The following is a 13180-nucleotide window of genomic DNA, read 5'->3' as shown; positions in this document are numbered from 1 at the left end:
GGGCCACACCTGGCTGGAGAAGGAAAACATTCTCACCAGAGACCCTGAGGAGGACACAACCCTCAGCAGCAGAGCAGAATTCTTCAAATGTTTTCAATCTTTTTCATAATTTAAGTGACTGCTGTGAAATTGAGACTATTTTACCAATCGCATGGAGACCTTTAGAACAATACTAAACCTGAAGGGAAAAACAACAGATTCACAAGATATATCATATCTTCTCCAGATTATTTTTATTGTTTTGTTGCATGGCATCTGTTTTGTTCCAACTTCCTGAGGTTTGATTTCACGGGGAGATCATTTCAGGTCTTACACATTCAAAAAACTAAAGCAAAGTATGCCAACAGTGGACCCCACACTAGAAAAGATGTACATTAAAAGGCATGGCTGTCTCTCAATAAAGTAACTGAAATTTTATGACAAATTGAAAAAGCATGACATCTGCTTTATTTATTTCCTCTGGGGAGACAGACTCCTTTAAAAGAAGGAAGAAAGCTGAAACCAGTAGTCAGATGTTTCAAATACCAACAATAAAGCACACTATCAAGACACTGCAAATAAAAAAATTAAAAAAACAACTAAGCTCTCCATCCTGATGCCCTCCAACATCTGAACTTCTCACATGGGTAAAGAAATGTGAAGGCTGAATGTTTCTGATGTGATTTTCTATTACCTGTGAAGTGTCTGGTCTTCCAATATAATACGGCTGGTTACTACTTTGAATTTGATCAGTCTGGTTACACCAAGAAAGACAGCATGCGTATAATCAGGTTTGAAACCTGTAAGTTATGATAGACCTTTAATTCGTCTGACTGGCCTACCTTCAACTAAGCCTACCTGCAGGTCTCTTATCGTACGCTTTGAGTCTCTGTCATCATGTCATGAGGCTAATAAAGTGCACTTAGCCTGTCTTTCAACTAAACGTTGGGATGAAGACAAACCACACCCATACTTTTTGCAGGACAAGTCTGTTTCATGTCATTCGATCGTATTTGTGTGGCTACGTAAATTAAATCCATAAACAAAGAGAAGAAGGTTCGACTATTAAAGCATATCACATCGTATAGTGGAGATCAGGGGCAGCGCTAGCGGTGGGCAAATGTTTTCAGTAAAGTCTTGAATGTTTTTATTACTATGTATTGTATGCATCATCACTGAATTTTCATGCGCATTAAAATCATTTCTATTAGGACCGCAGATTTGCTCTCTAATAAATAATGGATTCGTAAGTGTTGTCTGCAACACTATTTACTTCATCTCCAGCAAAGGGCCTCTGCACACAAAAAAGAAAAGCCCTGCATGAACATGCAACGTAATTAAGCGAGTGGCTTTTCCTGATGAATATTTGTTACTGAGCCCCGTCACTGTGAAGCAACAAATATAGATATTTAATCATACTATATGCTCTTTCTAGGACACGCATTTAGAGCAAGTAAATGAATGATTTGGTTAGCACAGTCATGGCAGAATTTTCCTCATGTCAGGGCAACAATTCATGAATTCAATAAACAAGATGTAACATTTATAAACCAATGTAACATTTAAACATATATTTTTGTATCCAGTGTATTCTGAAACATGGATGTCTCTGAGCTAAAATTTTAAGAACAAAAAAAGTATATTTACTCTTCACATAAACACAAATCTCAAAAAATGTCATTCTAGCAGTTAACTGCAACATTATGTGATGCAGTGTAATTAGTAACATCAAATGAGGTTTCTTTGAAATTATTAAAGTAGGTTTCAAAGAATGCTTTATGTGCTAAATGGTATTTCAGTCAAGACTTTTGTTAAATTTAATGTTACTTAATTTCATTTTAATCAGATGTGGTCTTACAGTGGTCTTTCACTCCACTGTAAAACAGAAATGCTCAGTTTGAACCCATTTTCTTTAGTAGGCTTTTACTCAATATGTTAAATTAGCAGGATAAAAATAAACTGTTGCTGATTAACCCTATAAGGTTAGAAGAGAACCATAAGATTAAACCACAAAAGTAGGAGGTTTACGGTTCTCTCATATTAATTTTTTTTTATTTACACAGCAAAGATTATTCTATCATTTTCTGTAATTCCTGCTTGTAAATATTTTATATTGTTTTCAGCTTCATCAAAATAGCAACAAAAACACTAATTGACAGAAATTGAGATCTCATAATCATTACTTGAAAGTGATTAGGTATTCTGGGTAAGCCTGTACATCGTTGAAGATCACAAACATGGTTGGGTTGTTCATGTTGTCAGTCACACTGTTATAGAGATCAGCACTATTGGAGCTCTTCGCAGGGGGAACAGGAAGGCCTTGTTTTCCTTGAGTGAAATCTCCAACAAGCACCCTGGCGAGGTACATGCGTTTGTGTCTGTTGACATCAGGTTTAGAGTAGCCTTGGGCTGAGTATTTTGGGTCCACAGCAAAATATGAACCATTCCCATACATGGCTCCTAAAAACAGAATAAAGAGTAATACATTATTGATTTAAAAGACAAATGGATACAAGCACAAATAAAGTTTATACTGAATTTGATTGATACCATGCATGCCAGCGAAGCTGCGATTGAAGCCGTGATTGTTGATCTGATCTGTCTTATCAGGGCCAGTGCCGTGGAAGAGACGCTTTTCATTTTTCGTGTGTTTGTTTTTGTCTTCCAGTTCCTCCTTTTTGATCATGTAGTTTCTCCAAAGTGCACTGTTTTGGACTCTTTCAATCTACAGACAAATAACAATGAACAAAACAGTATTACACCATTGTACTAAATTTAGACAACAGAACTTTTTAAAACTATTAAATACACATTGCTCCTCCCTCTCAGTAAGGTCTTACTGTAATGATACTGTTACTGGATAGTCCGGTGTTTGTGAACTCTTTCTCCACTTCTGCATATTCTTTTGAGCCTTCTGTGAGTTTTACAAGAACAACCGACTGTCCTTTCATGTCCTCCCAGTCTGAAGGCAAAGATCTTTGAGCTGCAACTGTGGACAAAAATATGACCCCAAACTAATCTTTGATGGCCTTCAAATAGACAATTTTATCCAGCTAATGACTAATCTTTCTGTTTTTTATTACTAAAATCATCTCACCTTCCAGATCTACTCTGTTCAGCTCAATCCTCAGACTCCCTTTTGTGGCCACTTTGCGAACTATATCGGCTTCATATTCAGCATTATTAATCTTGATTTTCACTGAAGGCTGTTTCTTCTGAAAGGCCTGTTCCAGGTCATAATTGGTCAATATATCAAAGTTTTTGATGCTCCGTCCATTTTCCTGATATTGCCACTCAACCACACTGCTAATGATAAAAGCCTCACGTCTTCGGTTTTCATTCCTTTCCACCTTTCTGATCATGTCCCGAATACGACTCTCTGCAGTGTGAACATCTCTTGTCAGACCCTCCAGTGTGATGACAGAGTCTTGGCCTTTCTTCTCAAGCCGGACACTGACTGTGAGCTCCCTCTGCATGGCGTTCAGCATTTCTCCATCCTCCTTGGTGAAATGAGTAATGGCTGGATCATGGATTGGGATGGTCACATGCTCCCGTAATATCATGCTGTTGATCATGTCCTTGCCTTCACTCAAGTCCTCTGGTGTCTCCCCACACAGCTGAAACACAGCTGGCTCAATTTCTTCACCAACAACTACAAACTCTTCATTTGCAGGAGAGTCTGAACTTCCCGACCAGAAGAAGTCTACAGGTTTGATAGAAATAAAAGAGGGATCAATTATTGTTTATTAAACTTATTCACATGAAAAGATGTAACGAGCATTATATTTCTTTGCTGACCTTTAATTTTGGTAAGCAGACCTTTATCCTCCTCTACTTTCTCACCAGATCTTCTAATCATGCTTTGGTGGAAGTCTGCCACCATGTTTGTCTGGAATATAAGAAACTTCACAAGCCTTACATGCACCGGTTTCTTTTTCTTTACAAAGTCGACAACTGCATCAACCATTGCATCTGCAACATCAGCTGGATTTGCACCTCCCTGACCTAAAGGTTTAGAGACATATTTACCCCCAAAAAAGTAAAAAATAAATAAATAAATAAACAAATACATCATCAATATACTGCAACCACTAGGTGTAGAAAAGTAAGAATGCACAAAGCATCTTACCAGTGCCAAGAGCTGGGAAGGCAACAGAAGTAATCTTCTGTGACTCACATAACTTCAGAACAGACAAAGCAACATCCTTAATGTCAGATGGACTATTGCGTCCAATAATATGGATGATGTTTCCACATGGAAGCTGCCCAGATGAGGTCACAATCTCTGTTTGCTGTATAGTTGATGATCCCACTATTGGAAAAACATGTATACCTATAGCATCTTAAGCTTAATAGATCTCTGTTTCAGTATAAATGTGAAGAAATGGCTAATTTGAAAGTATACAAACCCATCTGTAAACATTCTTGTTCAACTTGCACTCCAGCAGCATCTAAAATGGCCTTGGATACTCCTAGATTACAAATAAAAAGTGCACTTACATTGTAATTCTCTTTGAATGTGAAATTAAATGGAACCAAAATAAGTAATCATTTATGTAAAGTTGTATTGGCCTGCTTTCAGTGAAAATGTCTGATTTGAGGAGTTGACAATGGCATCAGTTTTTTCTTTAGTTATGTCTCCTGATGAAACCTCCAGAGTCACCTGATCCAGCTGCATAGTGTGCACCCCAAGAGAGGGAGAGGAGACTTTGCCAATGACCCCTAATAATAAGAAAATAATATATTCATAATAATGTTCAATATGCTTTCTGTACAGAAACAGAAAAAAATGAGTGTGATGGACTTCAGATAAGAAAGTGTTACCAGAGGTCTGAGCTGATTTGGCAAAAAGATTCATTTTAGGCATGAGATGTCGATGTGCTCCTTTTGTGATGGGACCCTGAATCCCATGTCTAAAGATGCTAGTAAAGCACTAATAGATAAAGCACAGAAATATACAAGATAACATTAACATGAGCAAATCTGGTAGAATATCTAAACTCAATCACAATTTCTTTCACTCACCTCTATACTCTCCTTGTCAGAAGGGTGTACAATCACAGTTACCTCTTGAAGGTTTGTGAAATTAAATTTCTGGACTTCTGTCAGCATTATTCTGGCCACCAAATCTTTAGGAAAGCCAAGATTCCCAGTCCCAATAGCTGGGAAGGAGATTGAAGCCATTCCTTGCGTTTCTGCTCTTCTCAGGCAATCTCTAATGATCTGAATGAGTACCTTTTAAAATATAGATAAATACCTCTATTATCTATCTGTTATCTTTTAAGAAAGTACCATCTAAATATGTTACATATGGGACACATTTGCATTATCCAATTTAAATTCAACATAAAAATTATTAATCGAAAAACAAGGATACATTTGATTGAGGTTGATTAAATGTATGTCTCACCTTATCTGCTGAGTTTTGTCCACCATGCCAAAATGGGCAAACAACATGGAAGACCTTGGAACATTTCAGTTTATAACCATCTGTGATGACCATTTCACCATAATTCACATTGTTTGAGTGAGCAGCTCTGGTGATTTCTGACTGGAGCTGATGGCCAGCAGTCTGTAGGAGTGCTTTGGAGACGGCACCTTTTCTGAGGTCCAAGTCCTCCGATATAGTGTTTACAATGACATCGGCCTGCAGAAGAAACAAATGATACACTTGCAAAGGGAGAGGAATTTTTCAAGTGTAATATCATAAGAAGGGCTGCTTCTCAGGTAGATATTTCTTGTATTAAGGTTTTTAGGATTCTTTTTACTGGCATTCAGTCAATAAATAAATAAATAAATAACTATCTTTATGTTTCTATAATAACAAGTAATCTTAGATTCACTTACACTCGCATCCTGGATGTTCCCTTTGCTCAGAATGATTTGTAGTCCCTCTTGTGTAGTTTTGGTCTTAAGAACACTCAATCCTTCGGATATATCTGGTCTGCCACCATAGCTGGAAGTTTCTCTTCTCCAGTGTGCTTCGTCTTCAAAGTCTCTATTACCACAACCTTTGACAACTTCAAAATCTTGGTCTATTTGACCATAGTTTCCACGACCATTTAAACGATAGCCTTGTTCATAGTCACCATGCCCATGGGGTTTGGCTTGATGAGGGAAAGTAATTTTGGGGTTATAAGCAGCAAACTCCTTTCTGACAGCTTGAGTCATGGCATTCACAGTACTGCCATTATTGTCAACCAAGTGAATTTCAGTTAATGTGCTATTGGAGCCTCTGTGGTTATGATATTTGATGTACTCACACACCTCCTTAGCTATCGATTCAGTGCAAAGATTAAGAGGACAACCAAATACCCCTGAACTAATAACTGGAATTGCAATAGAGGAGCAGTTTCTGCTTGACGCCTGGTTCAGACTTTCCCTCACAGCACGTTTTAGGCATTGAACAGTGGTACGTCTGTCTGAATCGGTGAAGCAAGGTCCAACAGCGTGCACCACATATTTACAGGGAAGACGACCAGCATCAGTGATGATAGCTTCTCCAGGCTTCAGAGGCCCATTTGCTTTTGTGTGTTGGTCACAGGTTTGCTGCGGACTTGGTCCAGCAGCTTGGAGAAGTGCTAAAGCTACACCACCAATGTGCTTCAGATCTCCATTAGCAGCATTGACCACAGCATCAACATTGATCTTGCAAATGTCTGCCTTCCTGACAGTAACAGTTACTCCACCTGGCATCTGAACCTCACAAGAGACCTGGCCAATATCTTCAAAACTACCTTCAGTAAATGCATCTTCCTCCTCTTCCAGCATATCATCTTCCTGAAGAACCACCACAAATCTTTTTTCCTTCAACAGCATTAAAAGCATAATTTTACCCTGCTCCATGAAGTACTTCTTTGCTCCTGCCTTTTTAATTATCAGTGTGTCTGTGTAGAGAGCATCTGCCAACCTTTTAAACAGAGTCATAGCTGGCTGAACAAATGTACGCTGTCCAGACAGTTTGATCCAGGGTCTCTTTGAATCAAAACGGACTTTTACCTCATCAGACTTAATAAAATGCTGCCAGTCTTGTGATTTTCTGACTTTTATGAATTCAACCGCGGCATGTGATTTGATACGAACCGTTTCTTCAATTCTAGTGTGTTTCTCAATGAAACATCCTAAGTTCTCACTGACCTCCATCACCGGTTCTCTGAATCCAGTCACCATTACTTTGTCTCTCTGTTTAGATAAATGTATAATCACAGATTTCTTTTTGGAAGTACTGAACAATTCGTGCAATTGCTTTTTGAGATCCTGCCACGCTGGCATTTGAAGGACACCCTGATCTTCTACAGTGAGGTCTTTGGTTGTGAGAACTGTATTCACCTTCTTCTCTGCCTCAGCAAGTGCTCTTTCTGTGCTTCCAATCACAACAACATCTCCATTTTCGATTGTGTAGACAGCAGTTATTCCATGAGATATGAAGAGATCTCTGGACATTTCATTACAATCCATTGATCTCAGGTACTCCAGAATTGAACAGTTAATCTGTAAGTGCTTCTGTTTCATATTTATATTCTTCTCAAGGACCCAATTCTTGAAAATTAGAATTTCTGTATGAAGACCTGATAAATCTAATCTGTTAAAGTTTTTGTTGTAGTCAATGTGCAGGTGTGGAGAAACAGCACTTTTCAGGCCATCTTGTTCAAGCAGAGAGTACATGGCAGGAGAAATCTCCATGTACTCTGTCACACTGTTCTTCTCTCTCTCAATTTGTTTTGTTGCTCTCTCTAAAATTTTCTCCATTATTGATTTCAGTCCAATTATCTCATAGGTCATTCCTGCCAATGTCAACACCCCTTTAGGTGCATCCAAATCTATGAAAACCTGATCTTTCACTAATTCCTTAACATCACTCTCCACTTTAGACCACAAGGCATGTGACACCGGCCACTCAGATGTTGTGTAGTTTGAGATGATTTTCTTGAAGGCATCAATGGTATTCTCACTCCAGTCATTAATGTGTCTTCTGGTAACTCCTTTCTGTTTCAGTAATGCTGGATCAGGACTGAGCAAAACTTCAGGTTTGTCCATGTTTATTTGGCAGAAGTGTGAGCTCATCTGGTCTTTAATGGAGGAAATCTGCCCTTTCTTGAGGATGAACTCCCTGATTGCAGGATGTACACTGACTGTAATGGGTTCAGCCAGCTTCAAATGTGGTCTTTTGCCACCATATAAGACAGTTTCAAGTGATTTGAAGTAGGGATATATCTTGACTGGAACATGACAGATGTTATTCTCTTGCTTAAAAACTCTCTCTTTGGCTGAAAAGAATGCAATATGTAAAGCATAGTGAATCAATGCATTGATGTTGACAAGTTTTACTTAGTCTAGTCTTAACTGTAATAGCAAAGAATATCAGCAACTGCAAATGTATTTACCTTCTTCCTCCTTAAAAATAATAATGGCTGCTTGCTCTGATGGAATTGTGATAACTTCCTCTACTGGACCGCCCCATTTCTCAAAATACAGTTCCAGCAGCATCTTGTTGCTGTTGGCCTCAGCTGGAAGATCCTCCACCCGCACACATGTGCTTCTCTCCAGTGCACGGGCCCTCAGATTATTCTTCTTGAATTTTTCATGTGTCCTGCTGTCCTCAAGGAACTTTTCTGCAGCTGTGAAGTTAAATTTTTTTACTAAATTAAATTTTACTGAAAGTGCCAAACACATTTAATCAAGCCATAATAACAACATACAACTATATATACAAGCAAAATATTAAAGGTATCATGTTAAAAAAAAGAAATAATAATAATGTTCAGCCATACAAACTCAAATACAATACTTTCTCCAGTCCAAAAAAGACCATCACGTAAACCCCAAGTGTTATGTTATCAAGATTAAACTAAATTAATTTAAATAAAAAAATGACTAAGTAAAATATGTTTAAATTATGATAAAAAAATATAAATGTATATTTTATAGGATAACTTACCACTAGGATTTTTAAAAGTCACAACTGCTTTTCTTAATTCTGGTATTAATTCCATGCTAAAGTCATTTTCAGAAAGACTGCTTATGATCTCTACCAAAAGAGTCAAAACTTCTTGTTTAACATCATCTGGAAGGTTCTCCAGGACCACAGCACTTGACTCTTGAGGCTTCTTCACATCCACATCAGTCTGCAGGACACTTTGATCTTTAGGAAAAATAAAAGTGACACATACTTTATTCAATCTCAATGCTAAATATTTTTTTGTATAAAGTCAGCTAGCAGTGTCAGCTACAGATAACAAACAAAATAATATTTTGTATCAATTATTAACAACATAACCAGGCACGTGCAGAAGGATGGGGGGAGGGGAGGGGGGGTTTGGAGGCTCAAGCCCGGCCCTTTTTAAAAAATATTCAAAAGTGCCCCTCTCAGACAAATAGCAATGATATTGTTGTCAATAAAACAAAATGCATTTGAATTATAATTAACATGGCAATGTGTAAAAAAACAGCAACTAATCGCTCAAAAGTCAGAAAATTCCTGTTTATTTTTACATTTCTGTCAATATGAGGCGTTGCTATGGGTTGCGTGCGTTTTGCTTGACTGACTGATATTCCACAGTCTGTTCGGAAACCATAGGCTCTCAAGCTATACAGTGGGTACGGAAAGTATTCAGACCCCCTTAAATGATTTTAGCAAATGGCTGCAATATAACAAAGAGTGAAAAATGTAAGGGGGTCTGAATACTTTCCGTACCCACTGTATATGGTTCTTTCAGTGAATGGGTTGACATAAGAAAAAAAAAAACAACAACAATATTTTTAACTTTTTTCATCAATAATCAAAGCTAGTGAGTCGATTTAATTAAAAATCCATATATTACATATTTTAGAATATTACTTAATTCTTGATCAATACTTGATCAATGCCCGTTCGTCATGTATAATACACCAACCAATCATGATCTGGCACAAGAAGTTCAAATTTTATTGGACAATAATGTGAAGTGGAGTGGTCATTTCCCGTTCTTATTTATAAATCGGTTGAAAATGGCATGGGGCAGACAAGCTTACATTTGTGGAGCGATCTGGATATGCGTTTTGTCTCATTTTATAAATCAATTTACATCGCTGACAAAATGGATGCTAAATGACTACAAACGCACTTGCACAAATCCTTGCAGCGCCAAAGGTCGCAATAATGGTAATCAGTAATCAATTCACTATATGATACACACGTTTACTAGTTCATGAAACTATCATAGTTAATGAAGCCCAAGTGCCACCTACAGGCCTATTATGTGAAGTGTCGGCTGGCGAAATTGTGACGGGAAAGGACTTTATTATATTACTATTTTTGATAATTATGCAGAATTATGAAAGTGTCTTATGCTCATCAAGCCTGCATTTATTTGATCAAAAATACAGAAAAAAACTGTAATATTGTGAAATATTAGTACAATTTAAAATGATGTTTTTCTATTTTCATATACTTTAAAATATTATTTATTTATGTGATGCAAAGCTGATTTTTCAGCATCATTACTCCAGTCTTCAGTGCATGATCCTTCAGAAATCATTCTAATATGCTGATATATTATGTTGAAAACAGTTGTGGTGCTTTTTTTATTTAAATTTGTATTTATTTATTTATTTATTTATTTTTGGAACCTGTGATACTTTTTTGGGGTTCACTGATAAATAAAAAGATAAAAAGAACAGCATTTATTCAAAATAGAGATGTTTTCTAACAATATCAATCTTTAACATCACTGTATCTATAAATTTAACAAATCCTTGCTGAATAAATTTTACACTGCCCCTATTTTACATTTGAGCCCCTGCCCCTGAGGAACTCTCTGCACATCCCTGTACATAACTTATATATTTACCATCAAAAATGAATGTTAATTAGTACTTCCGCAATAACATTACAAAAACGTAACCAATAAAAATTACATATAAGTAAGCAGCCAGAGACCAAAGTCCAGATGATTTACTTACGTGGTTCCTGATATCCACATGCCTGCTCTGTCTGAAATCACACAAACGTAAAGCATTAACAATTATGTAAATGGAGAACTAAACAAGTAGGTTTAGTTAACTGGTCTCTCTACTCCAGCCTTTTCAACATTATGGAGAAATGACAACCATCTTCTTAGAGAAACTCTAAAATACAAATATATCGCAACCATAAAACTGAATTAATATTCTTATGATAGACCATTCTGTTCATTTATAATGACTTCATGCAATCTAAAGGGTTTGATTTACAGAGCCACTCATCTGAGGTTTGATTGTAAAAGCATTGTGGTCCTAATTCTGCATTTTGTAACAAGTCTACTCACTTGTTGTCCAGCGCTGTCTGCCTGTTCCTCTGCATCGCTGGGTTTGTACACTTTCAATTTGATTTTCTGATTGTCAATGGTAATAATGTGTTCTGCCTTTGAGAGCACGCTATCTTGGACTTAAACACAAACAATCGCAGTTAGTCAGATGCATCACACAACTTAGAAAACATCACAGTAAGCTATACTGTATATCATGTTACGTGATATTAGCGGATGTGATTATAATGTGATGATTAACAATGATGTGACATTGGCCTATGAGCTCAAAATTCTTCTAGTATGTCCGACATGTTTGGAAATGCTTTGACATGAGTGACAGGTATTGTTTTATCAGTTACTTGCAGAGTCTGCACAAGTACATAACTGAAGCGATTTTAAATTATTTCTGATGTTTATATATGTTTATGCTGCATGACTTTTAAGTGTTTTAAAGAGTGGGCTTTAAACATTTGAGTCGCGTGCAGAGACCAGAGTTGCCATGGAAACATGTGAACAACAGGGAGAAGCAGCAAAACATGTCTCTCACGGTTGTTTGTACTGCTTACAGGTAAATTTATTCTCCAAAATCACATAAATAATACACCAAGTTTTTCTTATCACGTAACTTCTAAATGTATTTCTTTCAAATATTTACTTTATAGTTTATACTTTATATATTTTTAGCAGAGGTAACTCTAGATTGAGTTCTTCTTTATGAAAGTTTGGGCTTTTTAACAACTTTATGTACAGAAGAGGGTTTTGTATTTATAGTTTTGAAAAGGTTTTCCTCATAATTTGTCTGAAAGGCTAATTTATTTATCCCGGATTTATTTATTTAAATGGAACACATGAAATTTGATCGTGTCAACATGCACTGTTTGTCCATGTTAATGCGACAACACACACAGCAGCCAATGAAATTACTGTATTTTGGACTATATCTGGATATGTGACGATTTTACATCGGTATATAAATCAGACATCACGTTTATTAATGAGGGACATCTTAATGGTAAACTGGTATTCAAGTATGCAAACATCAGATGTTCTATTTGTTCATGAGGGATAATGCATTGGTACATGTGATGTCAGTCTTATGTCATCATTTGTCATGGCCTTTGTAGTTGTTTAGTTCAACGATCAGGTAGAAAAGTCTTAACTTACACTGTAATATTAGTTAATTTACTCTAACACAGTAAAGCTATGAACTAAAGAAAGAATTATTGTGTGGGTAAATCTAGAGGTATATTTGCTTTTAAAAATTATTACAAGTTTGAACATGGCCAGAATGTGTGTGAGTTGAGAGACATGTTCAAATTCGTTGTCTTAAGGAGGCAAAACTGTGCATCTTTACACGTACCAAAGAAACACAGCGATAACTGATGCCTTAAAGGGATAGTTCACCCAAAAATGAAAATTTGATGTTTATCTGCTTTCCCCCAGGGCATCCATTTATATAGTTTTTTACCTCTGATTCACCGCAATGTCCGAACTGTCCTGAGCGTGTTCTCAACAGCCGGCGCATGACGCATCTTCTTCTTCTTGTTTTATGGCAGATTGCAGACTTATAAGTGCCTTACTGCCAACTATCTCTCAAATGGACCATTGACACACCTAATTGAGATTGTAGATAGAGTGGCGGTAATGCACGCCGCAAGCGCACCGTGGGTCATGTGACAAGAACCAACCAATCAGCTTCATCCTTTCCGTAACAACATTGAAAGCTCAGCCAAGATGAAGGAACAGCTGATCATAACTGCACAGGATAGACATTTTAAAATAAAAAATTTAGTAGCAGAGCTACTGCAAGCGATTTGTAGTGCTGCAAATCCATTTATCCTTTGCTGAAACTTCCGCGTCTTCATGAAGTGCGCAGGTCATGGTTGCTTAGCAACGGCAGACCTCTCTGGAGCGCAAGCGCCCGAACGCTTTGG

The 13180-nt window shown here is 37.1% G+C and overlaps 1 protein-coding gene across 1 annotated transcript in view; it reads right to left on the bottom strand.

The window, feature by feature from the left end:
- Window positions 1-997: 997 nt before the first annotated feature.
- Window positions 998-13180, bottom strand: part of LOC107720699 (poly [ADP-ribose] polymerase 14-like) — a 14963-nt gene continuing 2780 nt past the window's right edge. Inside the window, exons 2-17 of the mRNA XM_016528496.1 lie at window positions 11265-11383; window positions 10921-10951; window positions 8918-9121; window positions 8364-8597; window positions 5827-8246; window positions 5390-5626; window positions 5005-5214; window positions 4804-4912; window positions 4552-4701; window positions 4389-4451; window positions 4109-4291; window positions 3778-3984; window positions 3077-3682; window positions 2820-2968; window positions 2530-2704; window positions 998-2439 (exon numbers count right to left, since the gene is read on the bottom strand). Coding sequence (XP_016383982.1) covers window positions 2159-2439; window positions 2530-2704; window positions 2820-2968; window positions 3077-3682; window positions 3778-3984; window positions 4109-4291; window positions 4389-4451; window positions 4552-4701; window positions 4804-4912; window positions 5005-5214; window positions 5390-5626; window positions 5827-8246; window positions 8364-8597; window positions 8918-9121; window positions 10921-10951; window positions 11265-11383 — 5378 coding nt within the window. The 3' untranslated portion in view covers window positions 998-2158. The remainder of the gene's footprint in view (window positions 2440-2529; window positions 2705-2819; window positions 2969-3076; window positions 3683-3777; window positions 3985-4108; window positions 4292-4388; window positions 4452-4551; window positions 4702-4803; window positions 4913-5004; window positions 5215-5389; window positions 5627-5826; window positions 8247-8363; window positions 8598-8917; window positions 9122-10920; window positions 10952-11264; window positions 11384-13180) is intronic.

Source organism: Sinocyclocheilus rhinocerous, unplaced genomic scaffold (genome assembly GCF_001515625.1).
Source record: "Sinocyclocheilus rhinocerous isolate Xijiao unplaced genomic scaffold, SAMN03320098_v1.1 scaffold603, whole genome shotgun sequence".
Classification (NCBI taxonomy): Eukaryota; Metazoa; Chordata; class Actinopteri; order Cypriniformes; family Cyprinidae; genus Sinocyclocheilus; species Sinocyclocheilus rhinocerous.
The sequence above is the reverse complement of the archived record's forward strand: the minus strand, read 5'-3'. Positions and strand labels throughout refer to the sequence as shown.